The sequence below is a fragment of the Aquarana catesbeiana genome, linkage group LG11 (assembly GCF_042186555.1).
Source record: "Aquarana catesbeiana isolate 2022-GZ linkage group LG11, ASM4218655v1, whole genome shotgun sequence".
Lineage (NCBI taxonomy): Eukaryota > Metazoa > Chordata > Amphibia > Anura > Ranidae > Aquarana > Aquarana catesbeiana.
Genome location: NC_133334.1, coordinates 259,819,624 through 259,831,733, shown reverse-complemented (window position 1 = coordinate 259,831,733; position 12,110 = coordinate 259,819,624). Strand labels below are relative to the sequence as shown.

The window sequence follows — 12,110 nt, the reverse complement described above, 5'->3', positions numbered from 1 at the left end:
TATGGAATTGGTAAGCTGCAATATAATAAATGTTCGCTTTTTGGTTTAAAGTGACACTAATGCCGCGTACACACGATCAGAAATTTCGGCCCGCAAAAGACCGATGAAAGTTTTTCCTCGGAAAATGCGACCGTGTGTATTTCTCCATCTGACTTTTGCTGGCCGAATTCCAGCCAGCAAAAGATTGAGAGCAGGTTTTCAATTTTTCGGTCGGAAAAAGTTCCTATCCTAAAATGCGATCGTCTGTATGCAATTCTGACGCGCAAAATTCCTACGCATGCTCGGAAACAATTGAACTTCATTTTCTTGGCTCGTCGTAGTGTTGTACGTCACCGCGTTCTTGACGGTCGTAAGTTCAGCGAACTTTTGCATGACCGCGTGTATGCGAGGCAAACTTGAGCGGAATCCCGTCGGAAAAGCCGTCATATCTTTTTCCAACGAGAAGTCCGATCGTGTGTACGCGGCATAAAGGTTTTTTTTTTTTTAATGACAAACATATCATACTTACTTCCACTGTGCAGCTCGTTTTGCACAGAGTGGCCCCCGATCCTCGTCTTCTGGAGTCCCCCGGCGGCTCCTCCCCACATCAGACAACCCCCTAGGAGATGCGCTCTTCTGAGGGGGTTACCTTGCGGGTGCGCTCCCAAATCCAGCATTCGGCATCCATAGAGGCCCGAATTCAGGACTTGGCCCTGCCCACTGCCGCCCGCGTCATTGAATTTGATTGACAGCAGCGGGAGCCAATGGCTGCGCTGCTATCAATCTATCCAATCAAGAGCCAAGAACCCCGGGATGGATTAAGGCGAAAAAACACAAAGGTTTACAACCCCTTTAATACTTCTTAAGGGACGCGCGCGGTGTGCATTGTGTGCGATGGTCAGTTTGTATCCAGAACCCACAGGTTCAGGAAGCCGTTTGTCACTATGATCCTGTATTGTGCAAAGCTATTTTTTTATCCATATAATTAACAAAAACAGTCAGACAGGAAAATAGCTTTTCACTTTGCATTTTTATTATAGAATGATTGTTTTTTTTCCCTCCCGCGGGGCGCTAATGTGTACCGGGGCATTGGTCTAGAAATAGGCAGGCGTTGAGAACACTTTGTATGTACATGGCGCCTAATCTATTATCAGTGTTTTATCTGACGTAATACTCAACTCCCCCCCATGATATCTTCCATAAAATATATATATATATTTTTTTCCATTGGTCCTTTACAAGAAGAATCAGAATTATTCCCTTCACACTGACTATACAAAGTATCACCAACAAACTATAAAAATATAAATTTATTTGTCACTGTACAGGTAAAAATACGGGCAGAGGAGTGCGGGATGTGGGGTTCAGACTGTGATCTGTGGGGTGTCCCGGTAGAACGCCCTCTGGTGGGTGGTGCAGGGATCTGGGAGGTGACGCTGGATGGAGTCCATTTGAGAGTCGGGCAACAAGTGCAAGCCGGCCATGTTGTAGTTTTTGGTAGAAGATTCCAGCAGCTGCCTCAAGCCAAACTGTTCGACCTGCGGAGACAGAAGAAGATACTGGAGTCAGATATAAAAATCACAGCCAGAGCAATGGAGTTTCTGAATGCCGACCTTCGCCCTTCCCTTTCAGTCTTGCACTTACAGGCTCCTCTCCTGGGCTAAAATCACTGATTTCACTGCACACTTCAGAGTGATCCGATCATCACCAAAGAAGATGCATTAAAGACGTGTAATACCATCTAAACCTACACTATGTTGTCAAAAGTATTGGGACACCTGCTTTTACACTCACATGAACTTTATTGGCCTCCCAGTCTTAAGCCTCGTACACAGGATCGGATTTTCGTCCGCGAATTGTGTGATGACAGACTGTTGGCCTAAAATCCGACCGTCTGTACGCGCCATCAGACAACTGTTGTCCAACTGTTGTCCATACAGATGTATGGAAAATACACCATGCTGTCATTTCCAAAGTCTATACGAGAGGTGGGAAAATTGGAAATGTTCAATTGTGCAAAATTTGGACAAAATTGCAAACATTTTGGTAAAATTTCACTATTAGACATAAAGCACTGAAGTTGAGGGGAAAGTAAACTTAAGGTGGGTTCTGGTGAAAAATAGGATTAAAATCGCTCCTGAGGGTTAGAGAAGCTCCTTTCGGTTATCTTGGACCTGTTTTTGTGCCCCCCTCTCCCATCATTCCCAGTTATTGGAAACAGGGAGCTGGTGCTTGTCTACCAAAATTCTCAGTTCTTCACCTTATGAGCCTAGAGACACCTAGGCTGTGATGTCTGTGTTACTTTTCGCCAGCATTTTTTATAAAGTCTTTAATTACCTGCACGATGATGAGCTTCATATGCAGCGGCGTGGCGTCGGGAAACTCCTCCCCAAAGCACAACGTCACTTTGCTGTCTGGGAGTCTCAGCTGATTGGAGTAACAATGTTGGAACTCTGCAGGGACAAAAAAAAGACACATGAACTTCAAGAATTAAAAATGCAGCTCAAAAATGCCTGTTTTTATAGGTGCTTGACATTTTTTTTTCTCTGACTCTAAATGCTCCTCCATGTTAGGCTATGGGGGTTATTTAGAAAAGGCAAATCCACTTTGCACTACAAGTGCAAACTACAAGTGCAAAGTGCACTTGAAATTGCACTGAAAGTGCACTTGGAAGTGCAGTCACTGTAGATCTGAGGAGGACATGCAATGAAAATAAAAAACAGCATTTTAGCTTTCACATTATTGGATATAATAAAATCAGCAGAGCTTCCCCTCATTTCAGAGCTTCCCCTCAGATTTACAGCGACTGCAATTTCAAGTGCACTTTGCACTTGTAGTTTGCACTTGTAGTGCAAAGTGGATTTGCCTTTTGTAAATAACCCCCTATGTGTCCATGCACACATAGGCATTTAGAGGCATCTAGAAACAGGAGTATTTAGAGGCAGGAAAAAAAAACATCACTTGTGTGTTCGGAAGAGCATTTGGGCTGAAAAAATGCACATAAATGCATTTTTATGCGCATTTCCGTGTTAATACATTCTAACGGCCAGAAAAAATATATATATTCTTGCCAATAGAATGCATTGACACCATACATGGGAACATGCATAAACGTTCATGCAAAAAAAGCGGCTTGTACACAGCTTTTTCCAGCTGCTTTTCTCCTAGTTGTCCATTGGAGTACAGTGTGCATGGAGCCTTAAAATGGTTCTAAAGGCTCAAGTTTTTTTTACTTTCATGGATTCTATGCATGAAGGTCAAAAAACTTCTGTGAGCAGCAGCCCCCCTAATCCTTACCTGAGCCCCATCTCGATCCAGCCATGTGCTCGAGAGCCTCAGCTCTCTGGGGATTCTCACTGCTCATTGGCTCCTGCTGCTGCCTCAGCCAATGAGGAGTGAGAGTACCCGAATAGCTGAGGCTCTTGTGCACATCGCTGAATCGAGATGGGGCTCAGAAAAGTATTGGGGGGGGGTGTCAATCACAGCCAGTGAGCCAATCAGGAGAGGGAGGGGACGGGGCCAAGCTGTGAAAACTAGACTTTAATAACACTTTAAGAAGAGCTGACCAGTCCTATTTTATTATTATTATTATACAGGATTTATATAGCACTAACAGTTTATGCATCGCTTTACAATATAAAAGGGAGACAATACAGTTATAATGCATTCAAATACAAGAGGATTAACACATAGCTCCCAACTGTCCCTGATTTCAAGGCACTGTCCCTGATTTGGAGCAATGTCCCTCTGTCCCTCCTTCCTCCTTCATTTGTCCCTCATTTTGGTCTGATCTATATAGTTGTATATAAAATGCACCTTTTTATCTTTCAATAAGTGTTTCCCAGTGCTAAACCTTTCATCCAAATTCTAAATTGCTGCATTTGTACATTTTAAAAGCCAATATGTAGGTGTAGGTGTCCCAAGTAGGTATCCCTCATTCCCATCTCAAGATGTTGGGAGGTATGGGATTAAGAGGGCCCTGCTCAGAAGAGCTTACAATCTAATAGGGTGGGGCAGGTGGTACAAAAGGTTGTAACTGTGGGGAATGAGCTAATGGAAGTGGTAAAAGATAAGTTGGAGACGTGATAGGCTTTCCTGAAGAGATGAGTTTGGGGATAGTAGGGGATACTATATGATACTATAGTAGGGGATACTATATGATACTATAGTAGGGGATACTGTATGATACTATAGTAGGGGATACTATATGATACTATAGTAGGGGATACTATATGATACTATAGTAGGGGATACTATATGATACTATAGTAGGGGATACTATATGATACTATAGTAGGGGATACTATATGATACTATAGTAGGGGATACTATATGAGTATGGCACCAAAATCCCGAAGCCACTAAAGAACTTTATGGACATATTGCAACTGATTCACGAAGGGCATCCTATCATGCCATGGGGCAAAAGCAAGACCTTGACCTTGATCTAAGAGCAGAATGAACTTAATTTATCCCAGAGATCACATAGATAGACTAAAACAACAATTTCCTGCCTTCCAATCAAGGCTTGTGAAAAGGATCCAGCCAATAGGGTGACGGGACAAGGGCTGTAATAGAATGTCTAGAGTAGGATTTTAGCTAAGCCAAAGTAACATCTGAGTTAAACTTTATAACCTGTTTTTTTTTTTGGTTACACATGTCATCTATTAAACGTTAAAGTGAAAACTCCAAAGAAATGTATTTCCAAATGTAGATGAAGTAGGGAAGACGTTAGCTCCGAAAATTCAGGATTACCTCTAATCTCTGGTCAATATACAGTAGATAGAAGGTTACACCCTGCGTTGTATGCAGAGCTCAACGTTCCTCGTAGCCGAGTAAACAGTAATAAAGACAAAAGTGTTTCCTCATAGAGCTATAAATAACATCACAGCACCTGCCTGATAACAATGCAAATTTATATATATATATATACACAGTATTCCTATATTGCTCTGTAGCTCGCTTCCGATCACTAAGGTGTGTGATGAACTGCCAACAAAGTCATTACTACAATAAAACTGTCAGTTTTAAAGGACTTCCTATCCTTTAGGCTGCATTCACACCTGAGCGTAGCGGGAAACCCCCATTCCCGTTTTCTTTTTGCGTTAGTGTGCATAACGCAGCCCGTTCACTTAAATTGGCCTTCCTGCATGCGACAAATGCCCCAAAGTAGCAGGAGAAAAACTCACCCAAGCTCTACCCCTATATAGTATAGTTGGTGTGTAGAGTAGTCGGTGCTCTGGCTAATTAAGCTCACAAAAGATCCATAGAAAGTACAGGCCGGCAACTCGACAGCTTCTCCATAGAAAATATTTATTTATTTATTTATTTAAGCATTACAGCAATAACATCATCCAAAAAACTGACATGTTTCGGCCTTAGGCTTTCATCAAAAGCATCAAGCTTTTATGCTTTTGATGATGCCCTAAGGCCGAAACGCGTCAACATTTTTGAATGATGTTATTGCTGTAATGCTTAAATAAATATTTTCTATGGAGAAGCTGTCGAGTTGCCGGCCTGTACTTTCTATAAATGCCCCAAAGTAGCTTCAGAACCATTTCGGTCATGGAGCGCTGCGTGTTTTTTTTTTTTCAGTGCATGTTTTTGGTGCATTTGTAGCGTGTTTTTATCGTGTGACAAAAACGCATGTTTGCTAACCGCGTCTGGGGTGCCGTTAACAATCAATGACACGTGTGTGTGTGTGTGCAGAGCATTTGTAACGCATTTCTGCAACGCACTGCTAAACATGCATGCCCGTGTGATTTGCCACGCGTTTTGTAAATGCACACGTGTGAATGCAGCCTAAAAGAAGAATTACAGGTATAGTAATTGTTACAAGTAAAGCCGCACCAGGCGAGCGAGTCTCTGGTTAATCCCCACACACAGTAGTCAGGTCCCACCCCAGCCCGCATGCTGTGTAACATAAGGAAATGATTCCGGGCGGCTGCACTTCCAAAAATCCTCTTATTGAAGCTTCACATGACAAATGGTTGACAGATGGAGCAGGGCACAAAGAGGTAGATGGGCTTCGCACAAATGTTAGCGCTTAGTCATTACCTGTTGGAACTAGTCACCACAAGCGCCTATCTACTGCTCTAATGTGTCATCATTAGGTTACAGGTGAACTAACCAATTAAAATTAGTACTCAGCTGGTGTTACAAAGAAAACCCGGCCAGAATACAAGGTACTTAAATCTGATGTAAAGAGTTCGGTCCAAATCCAGTGCCAGAAAAAATCTGATACACCAATTGAACTCGGAGCAAATTCGACACATCAGTCAAAAATCATTGTATAGTTACAGCAACATACACAAAATAATAAAAAATATGTATATATATGTATACACACAATGGAGTTGATGTTGAGAACAATTGATTTTAAAATCAAATTGTTAGAACATCATGAGGACCGATACTGGCATATTCCCAAAGTATGTGCATAGTCTCGAATGAACGTCAATGGCAAAAGAAAAAGAAAAAAAAAAGTAGGAGAGAAATAGGTGCTAATGGACTGCAGGAAACTAGCTAAGAGAGAAAAAATATATAGTTTGGCCCAATGTAATTATGTGTATACCATACCTGTGGGATCCCTCTAGAACAGGGTCCAAACTTCGACCCAGGGGCCAGACACGGCCCTTTGCTTGCATTTATCCAGCCCATGGGTCCCTTTTCCTGAACTTGATACAAGACACTATTCCTCCCACTGACACCAACAATGGGGCAATATTTCTCTCATTGACACCAACAATGGGGCGCTATTCCTAAAACTGACACCAATGATGGGGCACTATTAATTCCACTGACATCAGTAATGGGGCACTATTAATTCCACTGACATCAGCAATGGGGCACTATTATTCCTACTGACACCAGCAATGGGGCACTATTATTTCTACTGACACCAACAATGGGGTACTATTATTCCCACTGACACAAATGATGGGGCACTATTTATGCCATTGACGCCAACAATTGGGCACTGTTCTTTCCATTGACGCCAATGATGGGCCACTATTCCTCAAACTGACACCAACAACGGGGCACTATTTCTCCCACTGACACCAGCGATAGGGCACTATTCATCCCCCTAATACCAAAGATGCATTGTTTACTCCCAGTGAGGCCAGGAAAATTTCTACCTCCACTGGCCACAGTCCGGCTCCCATAAAGTCTAGAGGACAATAAACTGTTTTTTTGTTTAGAAAATTTGGAGACCCCTTTATGCTAGAAGCTGGAAATAACTGTACAGACACTACACTGTTACTACAGTGATCACCACTAGCTCCTGGGTCCTGTGCTGAGTGGCTGCCCTGCTGCTTACTGAACACAGGAGGTCGGCTGCTCAGCACAGGTGTCATTTAGAGAATGCTTTGCATTTTCTTTATGAATAGAAAGCATTCTCTGATTGGGCAAAGTGGAGAGCGAGACGTCACCACTCCACCCCTGCACAATGTCCAATCAGAGAACTCTTTGCATTCATTTAAAGGCAGAGCAATCTCTGAATGGTGCTTATACCAAGTGGCCGACCTCCTGTGTTCACAATACAGGAGGCCAGCTGCTTGACATGGAACCCAGAAGCTAGTGCTGATCACTGTAGTAGTGGTGCAGCACCAGTGTCTACTACAGTGATTTCCAGCCTTTGGAGCGGTGGTCTCCAAACTGTGGCGCAGAGGGCAGATGCCGGCTTTGCTTGCTTGTATCCGGCCCTTGGGGCATTATATCAACCACTGATACCAACAATGGGGCTTAAATCCCCCCACTGACCCCAATGAAGGGTCACAGTTCCTTCCAATTACATCAATGATAGGGCATAATTTCTTCTGATGACACCAACATTGGGGCCCAATGACACCAATGATGGGGCACAATTCCTCCCAATGACACCAAAGATGGGGCAATGAAAACATTTTTTTTACCCAGGGTTGGTCTTTAAAGGGGTTGTAAACCTTCGTGTTTTTTCACCTTAATGCATCCTATGCATTAAGGTGAAAAAAACACCTGGCAGAATAGTTAAACTCACAAGTGCTTTTTTTACCACTACTATTCCTTTATATTGGTTTTTGAACTTTACAAATGCAACAATTTAGAAATTGGATGAAAGGTTTAGCACTGTGAAACACTTTTTGAAAGATAAAAAGTGAATTTTATATACAACTATATAGACCAGACCAAAATGAGGGACAAATGAGGAGGAATGAGGGACAGAGGGACATTGCTCCAAATCAGGGATAGTAGGGAGCTCTGCAAGCATGGTCCACTGACACAGGTAACTGGCCCTGAGAAATGGTATGCAGCCATCGCAGGAGACAGGAGTGGCTACAAAGAGGCTGCAGGGGACCAGTAGCAAAGAGATGGAACAATGGATGAAAAATAAGTATTTTATTTAAAGAAAAGTCAATGGTTTATGACACGCATTGCCAGCATGCTCACTGAACAACCCAGGGCCATCTTAATAGAATCATGGGCCCCTGGGCAAATTAATTCCCTGGGGCCCCAACTGGCCTGCCCCAATTGACCCACCTACTTTCAAGAATGAATGTATAACTAGTTAATAGGATTAAACATATATTTATTAGTACTTTCAATCAAATCATTTTTAAACAAGTAGCAGGGTAATATGTCATTCCAGTTGTAGATTTAGCCCAATGACAGGCCGCTGCTGTCCCTACAGCCCAGATTCTGGGACGCTACTCAGGACATGTCCATCCTGGGGACAGCTTAGTAAAAAGCGTGACTGTCCTGGCAAATCCGGGACAGTTGGCAATTGTGGTGTAATGCAAGAGTATCATGGGGCCTCCATGCACCTGGGGCCCCTGGGCAGTGCCCAGGTGTGCCCGTGCATTAAGATGGCCCTGGAACAACCCTTGAGAAAAAATAGTAAGACTGCATAGTATTCAGTGATATCTTATGGGTATAGGATGACCTACGGACATTTTATTGTGATAAGAGGAATGGTAAAGCACAGTCACTGTGCACTGCTAAGCAGAAAGCGCAGCATGCATCTAGGGACAGAGTCATGTAAAATTACCACCAGGCTTTTTTTTTTTAGCTGTAAGCCTGCTAGGGAGACTTCCCCTCACTTCCTGTCCCTGTGACACCTACACAAAGAGCATGAGGTGTAGTTGTCACCGGGACAGGAAAACACAGACAGCAATTAGAACATTATCAGAAGTTTCCAAAATGAAACAAAATGTTGCAGCGTTGGACTTTAGTGTATAAATAGGATCCATCACTCACCTCTTATGTACTGATTGGTGTCGAAGATTTTGATGAACTCGTCCCTCTCCAGCTTGGCCGGCCGGTCTTTGTACGGCATGCAGTTCCCGCTCCAGAACACCCGGCCCTGGCACAGCCTCTTGATGAAGATTCCATTCCGGTTGCTGATTAGGACGACCCCCCTCTCCAGGTGTCCGAACAGCTTCTTGGTGATCTGCCGCTGGCGCTCGCTCGTGATGTACTCAGCTGAGGGGAACTGGATGTTTTCGAAACCTTCGGGCGGGTAATACTTTTCACTGACGATGGGCTGGCGCAAGGAGAGGCGGCACCCTTCTACGCGTGTCGTCGTCACTTGGCTGACCGCTTTCCCTCCGTAGTAGAACTGGATGACCATCTGTGAAAACCCTGTGGAGGCAGAGGAAATATTTTCAAGGGGAGCCTAACTTTGGGTGATTTTTTTTATTATTATATATCCGCGTTAAAAATAGGAAACCATGTTTAACCACTTCAGCTCTGTTAGGCTTTACCCCATTCATGACCAGGCCACTTTTTACAATTCAGCACTGTGCTATTTTTTAACCGCTAACAACGCTGTACCCAAACAAAATTTATATCATTTTTTCACACAAATAGAGATTTCTTTTGGTGGTATTTGATCACTACTGGGTTTTTTATTTTTTATCATATAAACAAAAAGACCTTCGAAAATTTAGACAAAAAAAAAAAAAAACTATATTTTTTACTTTTATTTTGGCCAAATGTTACATGTCTTTGGTAAAAAAAAAAAAACTGCATTAAGTGTATATTGAATGGTTTGTATGAAAGTTGTAGGGGTTAATTTACTAAAGGCAAATAGACTGTGCACTTTGCAAAGTGCAGTTGCACTCCACAAGGGCAGTTGCTCCAGAGGTTTGTAAGTTAGGTAAAGCTTCACTTTGAAAAGAATACCCAATCACATGCAAGTAAAATTAAAAAAAACTGCATTTTTGCTTGCACGTGATTGGATGATGGAAGTCAGCAGAGCTTCTGCTCATTTACTATTGTAGCAACTGCACTTGCAGCGTGCAACTGCAGTTTGCAAAGTGCACAGTTTTTTTGCCTAAAGTAAATCAACCCTATAGTGTCTACATACTATGGTATATACTGGAATTTGTTTTTATTTTTTTATACTAGTAATGGCAGTGATCAGCAACTTATAATGGGACTGCCATAGTGCAGGGGCAATCTGACACTAACTGACACTGAGTGGGAACTGACTAACTGCCACTGACATCACCAGTGACACCAATAAGTGATCAGTGCTAATACTATACACCAGTGGTTTCCAAACTGCGGCCCAGGGGTCATATGCGGCCCTTTGGTTGCCTTGATCCAGCCCTTGGCATGCTTTTCCTTCAACCAACACCAATAATGGGCACCATTGACACCACTGACACCATCATTGGGGCATTATTCCTCCCACTCATAACAACCGTGAGGCACTGGGGTTGATTTACTAAAGGAAAACAGACTGTGCACTTTGCAAGTGCAATTGCTCCAGAGCTTAGTAAATGAGGTAAAGCTTCACTTTACAAAGAGTACCCAATCACATGCAAGGAAAAAAAAATGCATTTTTGCTTGCACTTGATTGGATGATGGAAATCAGCAGAGCTTCTGCTCATTTACTAAGCTTTGGAGCAACTACACTTGCAGAGTGTACAGCCTATTTGCCTTTAGTAAATCAACCCCCATGGTTCCTCCCACTAAAACCAATGATGGGGCATTGTTTACTCCCATTAACACCGGAGCATTTTCTGCTCCAACTGTTTATAGTACAGGCCCCCTAAAATTTGAAGGACAGTAAACTGGCCCTTTGTTTAGAAAGTTTGGAGACCCCCTGCTATACTCTGTTACTGTACTAATGACACTGGCTGGGAAGGGGTTAACATATTTGGTAATCAAGGGGCTAAATGTGTGCTTGACAATGTGTAATGTGTGCTGATTTGTACAAAAAAAAAAAATCTCTTTGTTTCTTATCCCTTTGCAGGCATAAGAAACAGAGAGATTGTTCCCTCTGTACAGAGCCCTGTGTTGGTTGTCAACACAGAGCTCTAGGCTGTGATTGGACACAGCCGATCAGCAGGTTCCGGCTGATTCATTGGCCAGGACGTGCTGACATACTCCCACTGTGTACAATCACAGCGGGTGTGGCGGGGGGCGCTCAGTACTTCACTTTGCCTGCACAGGCAAAGCCTGTAGAGCCGCAGTACATTGCAAACGGGCGGTCTGCAAGTGGATATGGACCAAACTGAGGAAACAATGTTTATGGACTAAATTGAGGACACTATGGGGTCAGTTCACGAAAGGTTTCCACATGCGATATGAAGGTCACGTGACTCATTTTATGGAAATATTGTATGAGATAATAAAAGAGTCAATTCATCAAAGTATAATATCGAAAGTTAGGTAAATAATGCATATTTGTCAAAATAGTGAGATAAATATCGCAAAAGTTATTTATTTCCTGGTGTTCACATTTTTTTGGCTCCTTTAGATGATGTTTCCTGGTGTTTGCTGGCGGTATTTTAGAAATGTGTAAAATAACAATTAGAGGAACTCCAAGTATTTAATGTATCATTGTGAAAATGTTCCCCTCTGACCTCAGGAATGTAAATCATTTGTAACATTTCATCAGAGGGAGATCGTTTTGTGAATGAAAGCACGCTGCAATGGTTTCATAGTTTCACAATCTTGCTTGCGTGCCTTCTGTCGCTGTGGTACAACTCGGTCACTCCGAATGCGGCTTTGAATTTGTGCGACTTCTAAGCCGCATGTCCGTGCGATTTCAGGTGCGACTTGGAAGACACCTGTGCAACTTTATGCACAGATGTCTATGCAAGTCGCACCTGAACTTGCAAAAAGTAGTGCAAGAACTA

At 42.8% G+C, this 12,110-nt stretch overlaps 1 protein-coding gene across 1 annotated transcript in view; it reads right to left on the bottom strand.

Moving 5' to 3' along the window:
• Positions 1–1,274: 1,274 nt before the first annotated feature.
• The window catches only part of IRF8 (interferon regulatory factor 8), a 31,862-nt gene continuing 21,026 nt past the window's right edge, over positions 1,275–12,110 (bottom strand). The window contains exons 7-9 of the mRNA XM_073605740.1: positions 9,217–9,600; positions 2,317–2,432; positions 1,275–1,517 (exon numbers count right to left, since the gene is read on the bottom strand). Coding sequence (XP_073461841.1) covers positions 1,344–1,517; positions 2,317–2,432; positions 9,217–9,600 — 674 coding nt within the window. The 3' untranslated portion in view covers positions 1,275–1,343. The remainder of the gene's footprint in view (positions 1,518–2,316; positions 2,433–9,216; positions 9,601–12,110) is intronic.